The 19990-nt window shown below is 43.2% G+C and overlaps 1 protein-coding gene across 3 annotated transcripts; it reads right to left on the reverse strand.

Moving 5' to 3' along the window:
• Positions 1-1187: 1187 nt before the first annotated feature.
• ZNF740 (zinc finger protein 740) lies at positions 1188-19154 on the reverse strand. Of its 3 annotated transcripts, none has more exons than XM_032210126.1 (7): positions 18994-19154; positions 15937-16164; positions 12436-12528; positions 12129-12215; positions 8788-8911; positions 5778-5896; positions 1188-3331 (listed from the first exon to the last, which is right to left on the reverse strand). In XM_032210126.1, exons 2-7 carry the CDS (start codon positions 15952-15954, stop codon positions 3242-3244), a joined length of 531 nt encoding a protein of 176 aa, XP_032066017.1. In that variant the 5' UTR covers positions 15955-16164; positions 18994-19154; the 3' UTR covers positions 1188-3241. The 3 variants fall into 3 exon arrangements, with proteins under 3 accessions (XP_032066017.1, XP_032066015.1, XP_032066016.1); XM_032210124.1 differs by having other exon boundaries at positions 12397-12528; XM_032210125.1 differs by having other exon boundaries at positions 12397-12528; positions 15792-16164.
• Positions 19155-19990: the final 836 nt, after the last annotated feature.

Genomic DNA, 19990 nt, shown 5'->3' on the forward strand with positions numbered 1-19990 from the left:
CCTTTCAATTTCATTTCCGTCAAGAAAAAATATATATGCAAAGATCTTAGTGCAATTATACACACTGCATAAAATTTCTAGTCTGGATGAACCAGTAGCAATTAATAGATGCTATCAATCTCATTGGGGTGGGTCAAGCAATTTGTTTAAATAAAACTTCCTCCCACAGAAAACTATCTCCCCCCCCTCTGCTAACTTACTGCCTACAGGTGATTATTTAACAACAAAAAATGCTTGAACCCTATTATTTTGCCCAATTATTAATCACTGAACTGATTATGCTTGCTCTTTTTGCCTTCTCCCCCATCCCGTTCTTTCAACACTATCCTGTAGTCCACATCTGAGCAGAATTCAGCAATGAAAGTCACATGCAACTTGTTTTTGAGGTTAACGTTCTTCTTCCTTCACTCCGGAGCAGGGGAAAAAAGCTGGACAACAAGATTGGCAGACACCGATTAATGCCTATCTAGGTTATTGATAAATGATTGTGCTGGTGTAGCAGCTTATAAAATTCCTCTCCCAGAGTAGTGTTAATTAGTCTCCCGAGTCCCTATGACAGCATCCTAGCAAGATGCAGAGCCTAAGCAAAACACATCCATGTGCTCCTAAAGATGCACATGCTTTAGAGCAGGGCTCTCTAACCTTGGTAATTTTAAGCCTGGAGGACTTCAGTTGAAATCCGCCAGGCTTAAAGTTGCCAAGGTTGGAGACCCCTGCTTTAGAGCATGAGTGTCAAACTTGCCGCATCACGTTGCCATCACATGATGTTTTTCCCATTCACGGAGCTGGATGGGCTTAGCCAGCACATGATGCATCCGGCATGCAGGCCGCCATTTTGAGACCCCTGCCTGAAGGAATCAAAACAGCACAGAATCATTACTCTGCTTGGCAAGTAAAGGATCCGGCAGTATGAGGCAGTTCACTCAAGAGATTCATCTTACCTCTTGGGGAAATACTAGGCAACTGTGAATATGCTTTGTAGTGCCATGTCTCAATTATTAGAGTTAAGACCGGAAGGACAGAAAAACATCTAGTACTTGACTAGTACATCTAGTTTTCTTTTCCCACCTGAGCACATTGCTATTTCCCCCTGAAACAGTTACATTCCAATTTCCTCCCCCCCCACCCCCTAATATCTACATTTCCTCAAGCTTTTTTCTACAGCAATTATTTTATTTCCTTTTGGGGAAAAACAGTCCTCAGTAAACTGAAAGACATTATGGTGGTATATTGTTTCTAAAGAGCAGCCATTTTATCAGTCCACTAAAATTGAAACAAACCTCCTAGAGTTTGGGGTGTCCTAATCATTCCCATAAACGTCAGACTAGAAGTTGGTGTTAATTTTAGAAATGTAACAAGGCTGGGAATAAACTTGCGTCTTCCAACGAACAAGGGGAAGGAAATGAAAGAGCTCTTTTATTTTAAAAAAATATGATTCCCCTCTACAGTAACATTCCCCAAGCTAATGTACTTCAGATTTGTTGGACTACAATTCCCATGATCCCGAGGCAGCAAGATGATCAAAAGAACAATGCCTTTTGCTAGTACACTGGAACCTCTTAAGTGGTTGAAGGGGGGGGGGGGGCACAACAATTTTGAACTAAAGCAGTGATTTTTCAAATTTGACTATTTTTAAGATCAGCTCCCACATCTAGGCGTTAAGAAGCTCACACCTTTTAAAGTTGTAAAGTCTGAAAAACACTCATCTAAAGAACCCTGTCTCTGTTTATAAAACATTTCTAGTTGCATAGGCAGAAATGCAGCCCCTCAAGAATGAACGCATGACCAAAGACCACTAATTCTCTACCAACACAGCCCTTGGTTAAAACCTGGCTTACAGTAAGGTGCTTATAGCAAACTCAGAGGGGGGAGATATATTGAAGCACAAATGAGATTTGTTTCTATCGTTCAGATGGAGGTGCTTGTTCCTAACATGTAAATTCCAGACTCAGAGACAAATCATTACTTGCCCTCTAGAAACACCACTGTAAATGCGACAGTGACGGATGAGACTTGGGAGGGTTCCTGGCTTCCCTTGCAAACTTGCCGCTGCCTCTTGCAACCAAGCTGAAATAATAGCACATATAAAAATTTGCATATTGGCAACAAGCCTCTTTTTCAAACTTCAATGAAGCAGACCAGGAGCAATCAGAATTCATGGTGCGTGGGAATGCTGATCTTTAGTCCTTGAGTATTTTTATTCCAAGAGGCGTATCATGAGGCCAAAGTCCCTCCCCCATTCTTCCCCACAAGAGACTGCAGTTCTTCAGTGTCAGGCTTAGGAGATCAGCGCCCTTGGGCTAGAGCTGGCTTTTCATGTATTTAGGAAAACAGGATTGCCACCTAAGAAAGCTCTGGATTCCGTGTGAAGGGACATGTAACAGGTAGGTCCTGAATGGATGGCTATTTACAAGGGAAAGCGATGGGACCACGCAAGTTATCCTCCTCTCCTGGGAGGAAAACAGAGCCTTCCATCCAGCTGAATATCAACTGGATCTTGATAAATGGGACACATCTAAGGTAGACTTCTATGTTGACCCAACATCATTTGTCCCCTTCTGCAGCCCTTGTTTCTTGAAACCTGAAAGTCAAGATCACAAATCACTGTTAAGAGAATAGCACAGAAAAGGGGGGGGGGGAATCCCGTAGGCCTTATGGCCTAAGGTAAATGAGACAGACTCCTGTGATCCTTAGGTCTCAGTGTCCTGCCGCTGCTAATCCGTTCCTGGTGTGGATCAGCTCCGCAAAATAGTTCACTGCTTGACTGGTGGTGATCACTGTTTCTCATAAAACATTTGCCTGTTGTTCTCCCACTTTTTGCAGGCCCAAATATCAGGCCAGCTGGCAGATCATCTGTTAACGGAAAGCACCGGATCTGGTCGGAATGGCTCGCAGAAGGCCCCACAATGCTTTCAAAGCCTTCCTGAGGCAAATGGTGATCATTTAAAAAACCAAAACAAAACCCTAAAACAGAAACAGAAAGCGCACCCCCCGCCACTATGTTTATCCACAACTGCAGTGAGCTTCCCAATGGCTGGGAGCCAGCCCTGCTTTGTCCTCCATGTATTTACAGTGTCAAGACCATAGTTGATGTCTGTGCCTACTCAGCTCTGCCCCTTCTGCAGGAGTAGGCTCAGCAGGTAAACTTGGGCACAAAACACAAGCAGGTGAACAAGCCCACTCCCAGAGCATCTGGTGGAATTCCAAGCAACTTCTTAAAAGCCTCTTCTCCGGCCCAACCCTAAAGCAGTAGCTGGGAGTCAGATGATTTGCTGGGGCAGCCCTGGCACATTCGTTTGTGTCTCAGCAACCGGTCTGTCCTGGAGAAGCTCTGTGAAAGGAAAAGAGGGGGGGGAGGGGGAAATCCAGAGAAATGACCAAAAAAGACAACGTTCTATGCCAGAGGTGGGGAAAAGGACGGCCCCCTTGTGGACTTCAACTCCCAGAATTCCTGAGCCAGCAGGAAGTCCACAGAGTCATGAAAGGGCCATTGTTTTCCCTACCCCTGCTCTATGCAAAAGCAAAACCATAAACCCTGCATCCTAGGTCAGTGCAATTGACTGAGCAGTGGGCCTTTGTGACTGGAAGTAGGAAGCTCCTGGGGCAAATCCTCCTTCTGTCAGGGAAGCTCACTGTGAAGGAGTTATACTTTCTCCACCAATCTCTTATAGTTACCCTTGGGAAAAAGTTAGACGAGGAAATACTCTGTGCTCCACACTGACTTTGCAGAGGATTAAAAAAAAAAGCTGAACCTCAACTAAAATGCAGGATTTATAGTTTTCCTTTCAGTTTTGCCCTAAATTGGCTGGCCTAACTAACTAACTAATTAATTACCGTGTTTTCCCCAAAATAAGGCAGGGCCGTATTTTCTTTTAACCCCCGAAATAAGCGCTTGGCCTTATTTTCGGGGAGGTTTTATTATTTTTGAGGTGCAGGAGGCAGCGAGCGTGGTCACCTCATGGCTGCTGTTGTGTTGCAATATTTTCAGGAAGGGCTTATTTTAGCGCTAGCCCTCAAAAGCCCGATTGGGCTTATTATCCGGGGAGTTCTTATTTTCAGGGAAACAGAGCAACTAAAAGTTTGAACTGGCTGCCCAGTTCAAACTCCTGCAGGAAATTCTGGACCCTTCCTTAGGAATTCACAATTCTGGGATGCCACAAAACCCACAACTGACAGAATTTCCTTAACATATGGGGGAAAGTGTGCAATTTCAGATGGGCTAGTGTGGCTTTTAAATGGACTGTCCAGGGCTATACTTTAGAAGGGTATGGACTGAACAACAAAGATGGGCCATTATTTAAATAAAACTTTATATTAATGATTACTGATTAGTTAATTGATTTCTCCATCTGTGATTTAATTTCTCACAACCTACTTATTCCCACCTTTAAAATTTTCCATCTTTAAAAATGGTATGACTTATATATACAGTTATTTCATCTGACATCCAAGCCTCTCAACTCATTGGAAAATTTAATTGTGAAGTTAAACTGAATGACATTCACTCCAATGACATTCAGTCCCATCTTAAAAGGAATTGACATTCTACTAAGAAAAGAAAAATGAATCCTGCATAATTGCCTAGTTTTTTGATGATGGAAACTGGAATAACTCCTGACGGATGCTACAACCACTTAAAAGGCCAGGAAGAGAAAGGGGAAAGGGTTTTAAAGTGAGAATACCGCGTTTCCACAAAAATATGGCCTATCCCAAAAATAAACCCTAGGTTGATTTTTATATGTGCACCTAATATAAACCCTATCCAAAAATAAACCCTAGTTAGGATACCGCCCACTCTCTCCCATCATCTGGATGTATGAGGTGGGGCTGAGGTGCATGTATAAAAATCAAGCTAGAGTGGGGGTGTAGAGCTGCCACATGTGCATGTGCCCGCTTACCTTAGAACCACCTCAGCCACGCCCCAAAACCTGCTGTGCCATTGCCTGACTTCTTCTGCAGCTGCTCGTGACCAGACACCGTGTGACACATTGTGCCTGTGCTGCCGCTTGTGGCAGAAAGCCATGTGACATGAGCAGAGGCACTGGTGCGATGGGCCACGTGGCATTTGGCCATGAGCTGCCGCAGAAGAAGCCAGGCAGTGGTGTGACAGGTGTCGGGGAGTGGGAGACCAGGCTGCGGTGATCCTAAGGTAAGTGGTAAGCAGGGCCCAGGAACACATGGTTGCAATAGCAATAAGACTTATATATGGTGCTTTACAGCCCTCTCTAAGCAGTTTATAGAGTCAGCATATTATCCCTAACAATCTAGGTCCTCATTTTACCGATCTCTGAGAAGGCTATCCAAAAGAAAACAGAAGAAGCACACGGGAATAGAGGAGTCAGGGACATTTTGGCGAGGGTGAAAAATAGTGGTAAGCATTGGGGCAAAGATGAAGAGATGATCTGAGGTGGTGGCAGCTCAAAGTAACAAGGACAACGAGAGGGCCAGGGATAGGACTGGTATGACTCCACCAGGACAGTGAAGGGGGCTGGCCATGCAAGGGATGGAAGGGAAGGAGATGGGCTTGCAGCCATGGACATGGGCCTCTTCTCCAAAAGGGACGGGGGTATCATAGGAGTAATTCAGAGGGACAGAGGGAGGTGGTTTGGGCAAACGTTGAACTCGTTCTGGCAAATGCATCCAAGAAGCAGACCAAAGATAGTCTGGATACAGGTCAAAGGATACAAGCCATAGTGCTTTTCTCTATGCTGATGCGAAAACTTAACACATGGCAAGATTTCCACTCTAAATGTGGAAGACAAATGGAGAGTTCTTACCTGCAGGCAGCGTTCGCACTGATATGGCTTCTCTCCACTGTGGACACGTTTATGGCGCTCCAGATGGTACTTCTGGATGAAGCGCATGTCACACACGTCGCACTCAAAAGGCTTCTCTCCTTTAACAGAGGTTAGGGAGTAGCTAATTATTTCCAGAGTTGTAAGTCCTATGCTTTTAGAGGAAACAAGGTGGCAAGAATCCTTTTAAACAAAGATCTAACCATACAAAGCAGAGATTCCTAGAGAAGACATGTAAGACATTGAAGCAAGAAATGTTCTTAGTGAAATGTATGTTACAGCAGTGTTTTTCAACCACTGTGCCACGGCACACTAGTGTGCCGTGACATAGTGTAAGGTGTGCCGTGGGAAAATTACTTTATATATAGTCAATATAGGCACAGAGTTAAAATTTTTTAACATTTTCTAATGGTGGTGTGCCTCGTGATTTTTTTCATGAAAAAAGTGTGCCTTTGCACAAAAAAGGTTGAAAAACACTGTGTTACAGGACACTCCAGACCCAAATGAAAATGCGATGTCATTTCTCACTCTTGGCTCTCCTAACCTTAATTTTCTCTTGGCAACGCAGGCCCTGATTGTGAAGATGGAAGCCCCGGTTTCTACTTTATCAAGAGCCGGACATTAATTCTGCAAGTCGATTTCTACATGGAGGAAGCTGATATTCATGCACCCAGAGAAAAGAAATAGATTAACTTTTTCTTTACAGTCCCAGGCTTGAAAAAAATATTCCATGACCTCACAAAGATTTTTAAAAATGCTTTTTTAATTCTAAAGATGAGCACATTCCAGATATTTGGTGTATAGATGGGTAATACTTATTAAATGGACATTTCAAAAATGACCCAGAATTTGCAAGACTGTTTCAGGCCTTATACAAACACAGTAGATCCTTGCTATTTATTTGTTTGTGTTTGTTTGTCAAAGATGTACAACAGTGGTGAGTTCTGGATCCCGTTGCAACTCATATGGCTGCAATGGGGCCCGGTGTCCATCACATAAACGTGTGCGTCCTTACCTCTTGCAACGCCTCTGGGACGCTCCAGCTGCTCAGTGGAGCGTCACACAGGAGCCGTGCGCGGAAGCACCAAAGCACCATACAGGTAAGGAGCTCGAGCGGGCAGGCAGGCCCTCTGGAGCACTGTACCGGAATGGTACCCAGTGCTCTGGGCAGGCACCGGTACACCCGTACCAGGGCATACCGCCTAAAACCCACCACTGATGTACAAGATAAAAAGTATAGGTATGAATATAAGCATGAACAAAGGAAGTAAATACAGATAAATGGGGACAGTAAGACAGGGACGGTAGGCACACTGGTACGTTTATGCATGCCCCCTTTACAGACCACTTAAGAATGGGGTAAGGTCCACGGTAGACAGTTTGAAACTGAAGCTGTGAGGCTGTAACAACGGAGTCGGGTAGAGCATTCCAGGCATCAACCACTCTATTGTTGTTTTTTATTTAAAAAGCCTGACTTACTTTAAGACCACACGTGAAAGTGATTTAAAGAACATGGCTACATTAAGAATTAATTAACTTTAATGAATGAACTACTGAAAGCATTGGCTGCCGCTGCAATATTTTTTCAGGCCCCTGGGGCAGGCAGCCTGGAACAAATCCAGTGACCTTCATGGATAACAGAGTGCTCAGCTGAAATCCAAAGCATTTCTCCTGCATCCTTTTTAAAATAGGCACAGCCCTCATACTACTGTAGTCTGCTATGCAATTCCTCTTCTACAGTAAAACACAAACTACTTTGCCATTCCATTGTTTACATTACAAAATGTTTGGAAGTGTGGGACACTTACAGAACAGCCTCACCTCCATCTAACAGGAAGACTTGTAAACATTTCTCTTTCCTTGATATAATTATCAATCTTAAAGGTCTAAATTACTTTAAGCCGGCATTTGGTGGATGCATTTCAAAGGGAAGAGGGCCATCTACTGGTAGCCCAAGGACAGGGCAACTGACTGGAATGATGTTTTAAAGTTGACGTTTTTGTTCTCTTGAGTGACCCAAACTGCACAACATTAAGGAAGCCTGAATTTGAGAGACGGGTTGATATGTAAGGATTCTATTATAACCCAGATAAAAGTTGTTCCCGGGAATGGAGAACATCATCTGATAACCCTTCAGCAGGTTATGGTGAATTAAGCCTCTGCATCACAATCAGTACAGGTTGTCCTGAACTTACAATCATAATAGAGTCATAAGTTGTCACATTACAGTCATAAGTTGAAACAATCGTAAAGCAAATCGCTCAAGTGTCTGATTTTACAACCTTTTCTGTGACAGTTGTTAAAGTGAACCCATGTTCACTACAAGCTGGTTTTACTGGAAACTGGAAATAAATGCTGGGTTGGTTTTTGGGGGGTGAAAATGTCATAAAATGTGACCAGAGGACATTGCAGTCATAAACGAAGGCCACTTGCCAAACACCTAAAGTGCAGTCACCGGGGTGTATGTGTGTCAGAATTTTGTAACCAAGTCATAAGTAGTCCCGTGGGAGATCTATCCACTAAGCAATTGGTCATAAATCGAGGACTATCTTTAGTGTCACTAAACTTCATTACACTTTCAAGACTTAGATCACTGAAACTGCTCCCAGAGTGAAGATAGCAGCTGGGTTCTCTGGTTCGTGATATGTCAAGCATCCTTACCTGCATTATATATATTCTGTGTGTGTGTGTTTAAACATTTTATTAGATTATAGAATAAAATACAAAATACAAAGCAAAGAGGAAGACATGGGGGGAGGGGAAAGAGAAGTGAGGGGGAAGGGGGGGGAAAGTGTTGACTTCCGACTCCCCCTGTTGCAGTAAAATAAAGCATTAACATCAAACCACAACTTTTTACAGTTCCATAACAATATAAACTAACCATTTCTATAACTGCATTATATCAATGTCGAGGTCTGGCCCCCGCTGCCTATTTTCAAAAACAAGATGCCTTAGTTAATGTTTATCAATTGTCAAATGACCACACGCTTACCAGTATGAATAAGGATATGTCTCTTGAGGTGGTAACTGCTCCGGAATGCTCCAAAACAGTGCTCGCAAATAAAATTCTTGGGAATCCGGACCTGGAAGGATCCATTCTGCTCGATCACCATGACCTGCAAGCAAGCATAGAATAGCTTCTCAACAAAGAGGCAACATGGATCTCTTCCAACTTGCAGGACTGTCAGTTTAGTAAAGACATTTTTCAGTGCTTATATAGTACCTCTGCCTCCTCTATAGACCAGGGATCCCCAACCCCCAGTCCGTGGCATGCCAGAAACCAGGCCACGCAAACAAGCAAACAAGCAAAGCCCCATCCGTGGGATGCAGGAAGCATGCAAAACCACACCCCTCCAGTCTGTGAAAAAACCTTTCTCCATGGAACCAGTCCCACTGGGGGCTACTAGTACTGCTTTGGACTGTCCACTCTCCCTGTTTCAAGCTACAACTGAATGAATTGCACCACACAGTGGAAGAAAACAAAGCATCTTTCTTATATGTAACTCGTTTGAATTTCTACAACTGATACAGCTTGTGTCTTTAGCTTTGTTTGGTATAAAACAGATTGCCCGGATATTTTTCTTTTAATTACACAGATTCATAAATAGCTTCTGCCATTAAAAATGCAAAAATATCTGATATTTGACCCCCTAGCAGAAATAGGTTGATCTTTGACGGAAAAGTGATGTGTATTTGCCCACTTCTACTTTATCTCCTTAAGCTTAACATACGATAAGCATGTGCAAAGCAATCTGTTCTTCCTCTGCATTTGAGAACTGTGGAGAGGCCTGTGAGTTTCCAGGCTACAAAGCAATTTTTTTTTACTTGGAGCATTAAAATCCACTTCCTGTTCGGGAGATACGCTTCCAGAAATACCCAAACCCTGTTTTGGATAAGATTGCAACTTTCTGGAGAGGAACTGTTACTATTAACATGGGGCTTCCAGAAAATATCTGCTTGGCCATCCAACAATTTATTTCACTGTCTTGGATATTACAGGGCAATTCCACAGAAAGAAACCCAACCTTCCCTTGAGGGCTGGTCACCTGTCTCGGGGCACCTGAGTCTATTAACAGCAGATGGGCAGTTTTAAAAGAGAATAGAAATCTTGGGAAGATAAGTAATCTGACGGCATTAACGCCAGGTAAACATGTAAAATGTACTTTGCCCCAATTCTTTTAATCTCATTTACTTCAGCCGAATAGTATTTTCTTCGATTCTTATGGTTTACCACCAGAGATTATCTACTGAGCTCAGTAGATAATCTCCACAAGGTGGTGCCATTTTGGGGGGTATTTCATTGAAAGACAATGTTTATTTTAAAAGATCACATAATGGTTGCTAAATTCCTATTCTTCGTTTGAATTATTCCAGTGCAAAAGAAGCTGGAAGCAATATCTATGTGCATTGTAAGTCAGCCATAAGAATTAAAAGTAAATTTAGAGACTAACCATATTGCTATGATCACAAGTGACAGGATGATGTCTCATATAAGCAATAGCACTTATATACCGCTTCAAAGTGCTATACAGACCTCTCTAAGCGATCTACAATGTCAGCAATATTGCCCCCAACAATCTGGGTCCCCATTTTACCAACCTCGGAAGGATGGAAGGCTGAGTCAACCTGGAGCCTGGTGAGATTTGAACTGCCAAATTGAAGGCAGCCGGCAGTCAGCGTAAGCCTGAACAATAAAGTTCTCCAACTTCTTATTCTTCAGAAACCCATGAAGAACTATTTAAAATAATCAAGCTGGTAGAGAAGTTAACTATTAGATTTATTTTATTTATTTATTTGTAAGATTTATTAGCCACCCACCCATCCTACCTCAGGGTAACTCTGGATGGCTTAAAATCATAAAAAATAAAATAAAAACTGTACAAAGATAGAAACTTGTGCTAGACATGTATGTGTTCCCATGGAAGATTCCTGGGCTCACTCAGATATCCTGAGTGAGCGTTGTGGTTCTGCTTATCTTCAGCTTGTGCAAACAGTTGCATCTTTTGATTTTTGCCGATTTGGCCAGCCTAAATCATTCCCAGCCAGCATCTGGGTAGGAGTCTATCTATAATTGACCTGAAAAGTATGCAGAAACCCTAGAACAGTTAAGGCTAATCTTTTAGACACCAAGTGCCCAAACTGTGCGGGCACACGCCCAAGCTAAAAAGTGCACGCATGCGCAGACATGCAAGGATGCGCCCACGCACAGGCATGCATGGATGTACAGCAGAGACCCGAAGACCAGCTGGCTGGCGGGAGGTGGGGCATCCCAACACCGGCAGTGTGGCAAGATATTTTTCTTTCGTGAGCTTCTGTTTCGTCATCTGCAGGGAAACAGAAGCTCACAAAAGAAACACCATGGAGATCTGACATGGGGTGACAGTGCACATGCCAGCAGAGGGCTGTGTGTGACATCTCTGGCATGCATGCCATAGGTTCACCATCACAGCCCTAGAAGTTTAAAGGGTAGTGGCCAAAGTGGATTTAAATGGTCACCTACTCGGAACATATTATACAGCGTTTTTTCCCCATCTGCACTGGCCTTTCATTGGTTTCCAAAGCACAAAGCAAAGTACCGGTTACAAATGATTGGGCTCTCGATGGCTTTGCAGCAGATCAGGGGTGTCAAACTCACAGCCCCTGGGCCAGATGCGTCACGCGCTAGCCACGCTGTGTTTAGCCAAAGAGAGAAAAAAAAATCAAGATACATCACAATGCCTCCATGACGTGAATTTGACACCCCTGCACCAGATCATTTGAAGGAACCTGTCTACCTACAAGAAGCTGCTCAAGCACTGCCATCAGTCCTTGAAGCCCTGCTACAAGTTTCATCAGGCCAGGCCCAAAGATTTCCTTGTTGTGGATATGAGGAGAGGCCTTGTTAGCGGTGGCACCCCTGTCTGGGAATACCTTACTAAAAACAATCCCACTTGCCCCTTCTGTTGAATACTGGAAGGTTGGCACATGCTTTTTCTTTCTTCTCTTTCTTCACTGTCTTCTTAACACTTTTCAGGTACCTGCTTTGCTCCTGATTTTTAAACCGAGGTGCTTGCTTTAAGCCCGTCTCTTGTAACTCTTTGTAAAACTGAATTGTACAGTCTACTGTTTCATTATTGTTGTAACACGTATTTAAAGTGGAAGCTACTTCAGGTTTAGAAACTAGGCAAAGTTTCCTGGAAACAAATCGCAGCCCTGCTCACCAATATGGGGATGGGCGGAAGGAGAGCCCACTTCCAGCTGATAGCTTGTGTTTTTTTTAGCTCTGTCATCTTGACCGCTTCCGAGAGCAGGACAGGCATTCTGTGGAGAGCCATATAATGAAAGATTACCTGCCTTTTTAAGGGATTTTTTAGGAGGAGACCCTTCTGCTGTTTCCTCTTCCTTCCGACTACGTGATTTCTCGCTCTCCTTGCGATGACCCTGGCAGACAAGAAAGGAGACTTGCTACAACGGCATAAAAATTTAATCTGGCAATTTGCAAGCCAAGCCTCCCTTGCCCCCCAAATCCTGTTTTCTCTGCTCCATCATCCAATGTGTCTGGAACAGAGAACAACGAAGCGCATGTGCAGCATCAGACAGCTGAAAACGGGCTGGCCCTTACCAGCATGTCCGGTGCACCCCCTCTCTCCCCGTTCTCCACCTGCTTAGAGCTTTGCTTCGGCATCATCTTCTTGCTGGCAACTGTTGGCACCAGGCAAACACCAGAGAGTCCCTCGCAGGCCAGGAGGCTCGCCTGCAAAGAAAAAGCCAAACAAAAACCACAATGACATCAAATAATACAAGCTGATCCCAAACCAAGCAGTCATCCCTATGAAGGCCGCAGGTGTGCATTTTAAGGGGTGGGCTACATTCTGAAGTATGGTCATTCTTGCTGGAGGTGGTGGAAGTTTACCCACTAAAGATTGGTGAATGTCAATAACATCTGATGAGAAAGAAGACTCTCGTTAGGTTAGTTTAGGAAGGTTTCCTAAAGTTTCCTTAAAAGAACAATCTGAACCAACTTTGGTTCCAAACCCTAAAAGGTGATTAAGAGATGAGATAGCCACATTGTACTTCCTGGCATTTTCTTTAAAAAGCTGCATATTTCCTGGACCCACACAAAAGCCATGTGATTCCAGGTAAATACAGGTAGTCCTCAACTGACAACAGTTTGTTTAGTGACTGTTCAAAGTTACAACGGCACTGAAAAGAGTGACTTATGACCATTTTTCACACTACTGCAGCATCTCCATGGTCACGTGAGTTACATTCGGATGCTTGACAACTGACTCAGATTTATGACGGTTGCAGTGATTCGCTTAACAAATGTGGCAAGAAAAGTTCGTAAAATGCGGCAAAACTCACAACAAATTTCTCATAGCAACATAAAATGCTGGGCTCCACTGTGGTCGTAAGTTGAGGACTAGCTGTATGTGTGTGAGTTAGGGAAGTGCTGATAGGATGTCACAAGCTTATCTCACCCTGTCCCCCTCCATAGCTTAAATGTGTATTTCCCTGGGAAAGCATGGCTATTGTGCCCATGGCTTCTTTAAGGAAGTGCCAACACATACAACCATCATGATGCCAATGCCACCTACGGTGCACATTTCTCCTTTGGGTTTGAACAGCTGAATAACTCAACTTCTTTCTGTATCTTGGAAATCATTTCACATCTCACAGAATCTAAGTTGTTCAGCTTTCTGTGTACACCTATCCATTAAAACAAGGAAAAAAGGACTGGCTTTTCTGAACCTCTTTGTCATTTGGGGCAATTCTTATCCCCCCGCACACAAGAAGTTACTGTTTATTATCTGTGCTAGCAGGGTCGTGAAGACAGACAAAACTTTGTATGTGCATTTGCAGGCATGAAAGTTATTTCCATTTGCCATCTAGACCATAAAAGTGTGCTTGTTTTATTTAGTTATCCTACCAAGCTTTCTTAGATCCATGGCTATTGGTCAGCTTCCCTGAGGCAAAGCATTTCCATCAATTCTTCTCTGAAGAATTAAGAGACTACACAGGCAGCCTTGGCTTCTAATGTTTTGCTCATATTTAAAGACAGATGTTGAGAAACAGCCATAAAACAGCAGAAACTCTGCAGCTTAATAATCTTTCAGGGCCTCACTCTGAGGTCATTAACACAAAGTTAGTCATGTTGATGGGCAAGAAAGCAGAAGATTAAGTGAAAGACGAAGGGAGATAGAAGGAGAATGCAAACCCGAAGGGCATGTCCCACTGTCCCCCAACATCTTAAACGAGGCACAAGTGAAAGCAACAACTTTCAACACCCAATGTGGTAACTGGATCTGCAACCCAGAGGCTGCATAGGCACAGATGTACAGCATGACAGCAATTTGGACACGTGCCAGACTCTGGCATTCTAGCCACAGATGATCACAAAAAGAGAATTATAATACTTCAGAGAAGAGCTAAGTCAGCCATGAAAGGGGGTGGGGGGGATTATGAAGAATTGGGAGCTGGGTTTGGCTGTGGCCTCATCAGCCTCAGTGGCAGTGAAACGGGCCACCTCCTCACTCTGCAAATGGTGAAACAAATAGAAGAGGGATTAGTAAAGCCCTAAATTGCCACTGGACTCGGAGCCTACAGCCAGTGGGGATTCTGTTTGCATTCTTCTTGCTGAAGAAAAAGAAGCATTGCCAACAATGGCCAAACTCGGCCAGGTTCTGTGAATGAAGCCCATCAGGTAGAGCCTAAAAAACTTTTCTCAGACACTAAAGCTGAGATAGTTAACTCGTGTGAAGGGGTCTGGAACCGAGGATACCTGGGTTTAAGCCTCAACCAGACAGCGCTCCCTAGATGATTTGACTGCATCATCTCTCCCCATCCCTCCTTGCACAGTTGCTATTGTGACGGGTGGAGGAAAGAGGATATGGCCATATGATCTATTTCAATCTCTCCAAGGATCCTTAAGAAAGAAAGGCAGTAACACATGGATCTCGTGCCTATAAGTGCTACTGCTGGAGCTGCCATTTTAACTTCCCCTCAGTGTATCTGGCATCCTGATGGGGCAACTGAGAACTGGAATGACACTGTGGTGATTTTTGAAAAGTGGCTTAAAAGGCTAATGCATGAGTAGCAATAGCTGCTAATGGAAAACCAGGGCAGAAGAACATTTCTCTAAGACTGTAAGATCCCAAGACATATTGATAATTGGACTGAGGCAGTAAAGAGAACAGAAAATCTGTGAATAATAAAATGTACGTAAAAAGAAATACAGCAGTAAATGCTGGATTAGATTCAATGCTTTAAGATCAAACAAAGATGCAGTTTGATGCATTGGATGAGACAGAGAGTCAGGCTTCCTATGGCTGGGGTGCACTTTTTCTCTTCCCCAACCCCCCGCCCCCTCAGTGGGTTGCAAAGAATATGGTAGATAACATAATCTGGGTGGCAAAGCTGAATTTCTGGGATGGCTTGTCTGGGTTAGTCTGAAGATGATAAAGAGACCCAAAAAAAAAAGTATATATAAAATTTTATGTAGGTTTTTACACATTTACTTTGTCCCGTTTTGTTTGGTTTTTTGGCAAATCCCACTGTGAAAAATAGTGCTACCTAGAAACTTTGATACTACAGTCGAATATTGTTGATGAAACGTGAAGCTGGAAAATGGGTTTGGGGCAGTAGAAGTGCTTTGACGTTCTTCATCGCTCTCCCATCAGCCCCTACTCCAGCATACATGTAAGCCCCCTAGGCCTGGAGCGAAAGACGAGAAAAATACGAAAACGTTTCCGGCTTGAACTGGAACTGGCTGTAAGAGAAAGCAAATACATTCTCCAAACATGGCTGTGAGAAGAGGGCCAGAACAGATTGATAACCCCCAGAACTTTGACGGGGAGGAGCCCAGCACACCAAGCTCTGTAGTGCTGACTTCTGCAGCAGACCATCAAGAGCTGAACAGTTTACGTGACAATAGAATAGATTATCACAGATGGCTCTTAGCAGCCACTTCCTCGATGGATTCCTGTGAGACAGGATGGGAGAACCGGGGCCTGTTACCTGAGCCATCGCGTTAGTCTGACAGTCCTCAACACGAAGATTACGCCAAGTCCTTACGCTTTTTCTCTCTTTCTTGCTCAGGAAAGAATTTTACGACTACAAAGATTTTTCAGTAAATCGTTTCTGCGCCGGTCCCGTCCAATACCTTCCACTTTGTTGACATCTTTCTGGAGTCGGAGAGTCCAGAATGGAGTGCAGCAAGTTTCCCCAGCCTTGTTAAAAGCTGAGGAAAATTACAGACTGCTGCTCTTGCAGATGAATCACCCCAAACCTAAATCCCCCTTCAGGATGGCCCTTGCTGGGGGGAAAGGGTGCTGAGGTCTTCCTTGCAAAGAAGCCACAATATTGCTGTATGTCCACCTCCAGTTTCCACCTGTGGGTTAAGGGAAAAAATATATACATATATTTAAAAAAGAGAAAGTCAGAACAGTTTTTTAAAGAAAATTATAATTATACACCAGAGAATTTTACTGCAATGGCAAAAGGTATTGGTGTCTCTAGTCTACTTAAGTATTCTGCTTATTACTAAGTTCCCATCTCTATATGATTTCTGCAAGCTCTTGCACTAAATTCTGAACTGCTGTTTCAGTATATCATCCTTCTGTACTAAAATATCATAATGCAACTTTAATATAATAATTTTCTATCTGCTTGTTTTCATTTTTTTAAACCTCAGTAGGAAATATATAAATCATGTAGAAAATCACAATGTTTTGTAAAGTCCATCTAAGCAAGACCTCCTACTGCAGTTAAACAACTGGTCATACTCATGCAATGAAGGTAATTTCTCACTAGATACTCAGTGGATATCTGAATCAGATTCTGACATTAAAATATTAGTAGCTCAAATACAGAATGTTAAAACTTTAAAATGTTAACTTAGTCTCTACCCATAAGCATTCTATTTAATTATTAATGTAATATTTATGGTATTTAATATGAACATTCTAGTCTCTTCATTACTATGGTTCAGTAAAAATGTTTTAAACTCAAAACCAATGTTTTTAACTCTACACAATACAGCCTTAAATCTAACATCACTGACAGAATGAAGCACATAATGCCTTTTAGCAAAACCAATGTGATTATGTAAGTAAGCATTAGAATATACATGCACCAATAACACTGTGTTGACCAAATTGGATGCCCTCCAATTATGGAAATTTCCACAAATTTTCAGAAATAACCATTTTGAGTTGGGAATTCTGGGACTTGAAGTTACACAAGTGAAAGGCACCAGAGTTAGGAAATACAAATTAATCTATAGTGCCACATTGAAAAAACCAAATATGTTACAAAAGAGTAAACTGGCACCAAGAAGAAAACCAGAAATGAAGAAAATTCGTATTTAGTGACCATTCAAAGTTATAACCCACTGAAAAAAGTGACATGACTGTTTTTCACACTTACAACCATTTTAGCATCCCCATGGTCATGTGATCAAAATTCTGATGTTTGGCAACTCATTCATATTTATGAAGGTTGCAGCATCCTGGGGTTTATGTGAATAGTTTTTATGGCCTTCTGAGAAGCAAAGTCAATGGGAAAGTCAGCTTCGCTTAACAATTGTGTTACTAAACTTTACAACTGCAATGATTCACTTAATGACTGTGGTAGGAAGTCATAAATTGGGGCAAAACTAATTTAACAAATGTCTCATTTAACAACATACATGTTGGGCTCATTTGTGGTCGTAAGTTGAGGACTACCTATATTAAAAATTGGGAGTTGGCTATGAAAAAAACCATATGACTTTCAATATGTCAATAATTGCAATAAAGCTCAAAAATACAAGGGCAAGGACCTCTGACTTAACTACATTAAACCTATGACACAAAACAAATTCTTATTTCCTATTTAAAATCTTTCCTTCATTTTTCAATAGATCAGAATATTGAGAAGCCTTGAGTCTTTGAATATATACATCGCACAGCATGGACACTATAGTGTCCACGCAAACCTGAGGTTTGGTAATTTTGGATCTTTTTTGTTCCTAAAAGGATCAGTGTCAACATTTTTCCCAGATCAAGAATATTTTAACACCAGGTTATCTCCTTAAAGTGGAGCCTGCATAACTGGGAAAAAGACCAACGTTTCATTCACCCTAACCAATTCTAGCTTCTGCACGTCCGTGAACAAATGTCATGGTTCAGCCTCAATCTTTTTTAAGGACACGGGTCAACTTGAGATCACATGTTGGTATAACGGCTACTTTCACAACCTTTTGCTCCAGGAAGGTCAACCGGGAACCCTGCAGAAAGTTTTAGCTAGCATCCAGTTACACCATTTGCGCTGCAAGAAGCAAAGCGTGCTCGGCAGCCTCATTTAAAACTGACACCCCTCACATCCTGGACATAAATTGTTTCAATTCCTACCCTCAAAACGACACTATAGGGCACTGCACACCAAGACAACTAGACACAAGAAAAGTTTTTCCCCCCAGAACACCATCACTCTGCTAAACAAATAATTACCTCACCACTGTCAAACCATTCACTAAGGCTGCATTACTATTAGTCTTTTCATCGTTCCTACCACTCATCTCCTCCCACTTATGACTGCAGGACTGTAACTTTGTTGCTTGTATCCTTAGGATTTAAATTGATATTGATTGTTTCCTGATTGCTTATTTGTACCCTATGACTATCATTAAGTGTTGTACCTTATGATTCCTGATGAATGTATTTATTCTCTTTATGTACACTGAGAGCATATGCACCAAAGACAGATCCCTTGTGTGTCCAATCACACTTGGCCAATAAAGAATTCTATTCAACTCAAGCGCAGCCCGAGGAGGGTTAGATCGAGTCGGCGGGAAGGATCGGAGACCGGGACGCATTGCTCCGCCTCGATCGTTAAAGCACCTGTCTTGCAAGAGACAAACCCTTCGCCGGTCCCTGCAAACAGGCAGCCGAACAAGGCGGCCGAACAAGTGACGTTGAAGAACCCCGGCAGAGTGAGCGAAGGAAAATCAGCAGCAGCCCGAAGGGCGCGTGGACGAGCATGCACCGCCTCGCGAGGGGGCGAGAACAAACACCCGCTTTCCCCCCACCCCCAACCCCGCGTCTCCCCGCCTGGGCGGACAATGAGCGCGCGGCGGCCATAGCCGCCCCCTCCCTCCCTCCCCGCGAGCGCTAAGGCGTGCGCGCGCCTCTCCCAGGGGACGGCCGCACTGCCGCGCACGGCCCACCTAGGCCCGCACCTGAGTTCAAACTCCCGGCGTTACGGCTCTCCCCCCGACTCTCCCGGGGAGACACCAAAACCAAACACCGCCACGGCTCCTTGCCGCTGCCGATATTCCTACCGCCGCCGTCCCCACCGCCGCCGCCCTGGAAGCGGAAACGTCGGAACCCCAGTACACACACTGCGGGGTTTCCGGTGGCTTTGCGCACGCGCGTGCTTGGCGACTTCCTGCTAGGTCTGCGTGGAATTTCCCCTCCCCCCCGCTCCCCTCCTCCTCCCGCTGCGGCCCCCACCTTCGTAAAGAGAAAAGAGATATGGGGGTGATCTCGCGTAGCTCGGATGATAGGAGTTGTAGTCCCATCTGATTAGGAATGGCTGCCGCAAGGAAAAATGGTTTTTGACTAAGAAACTCTGCTTCTTTTCCTTTGCGGTATTATCGCAGCCTAGATCAGGGATTCCCAGACTTTTTTTTTGTAGTCTTTCTTTTTAGAAATACTACTCCTTGCACTTGGCATTCTCGTATTTTTCTTTTCCTTTCTAGGTTTCATTTGTGGTGTCTTTACTAGTTTTTTTTAAAGCAATTCAACAACATTATTACTTGGAAAAAGAAATACAGTTTTCCTTCCTAATTCTCATTCAAAGCCACCCTCCCTTTTTACAAAATGCTCAAATTAAAAAACACAAAAGTTCCCAGCAGATCCATTGATGGGAGTTAAGAGTTCAACAATATTAGAAGTACAGCTTATATTTCCTACTTTTAGACTTTCATTCATTCTTTTATCTCCAGCTGTGAAGGAAGGGAACCTGAATTACCATCAGCAATATTCCATTTAATGCCTATTGTATTGTGTGAATGATTTTTGAAAATATATTTGGAAATAAAAACAGATTATGCCAAATCAATCTTATTTCATTCTTTGACAGAGATTAAATTAGTAGACCAGCAAAATTCTGTTGACATAGTCAGTGGTGGGATACAAGTAATTTAACAACTGGTTGGCCCAGGGTCACGTTGG

The sequence above is a fragment of the Thamnophis elegans genome, chromosome 2 (assembly GCF_009769535.1).
Source record: "Thamnophis elegans isolate rThaEle1 chromosome 2, rThaEle1.pri, whole genome shotgun sequence".
In the NCBI taxonomy this organism is placed as follows: domain Eukaryota; kingdom Metazoa; phylum Chordata; class Lepidosauria; order Squamata; family Colubridae; genus Thamnophis; species Thamnophis elegans.

Excerpts from the sequence above, each read along its gene's own strand:
- ZNF740 (XM_032210124.1), bottom strand. Across the intron at positions 5,897-8,787 it reads ACATATCCTTATTCATACTG|GAGAGAAGCCTTTTGAGTGC; the intron begins GTAAGCGTGTGG and ends CCTCTGTTAAAG. Across the intron at positions 3,332-5,777 it reads AGTGCGAACGCTGCCTGCAG|AGCTTCTCCAGGACAGACCG; the intron begins GTAAGAACTCTC and ends TTCCTTTCACAG.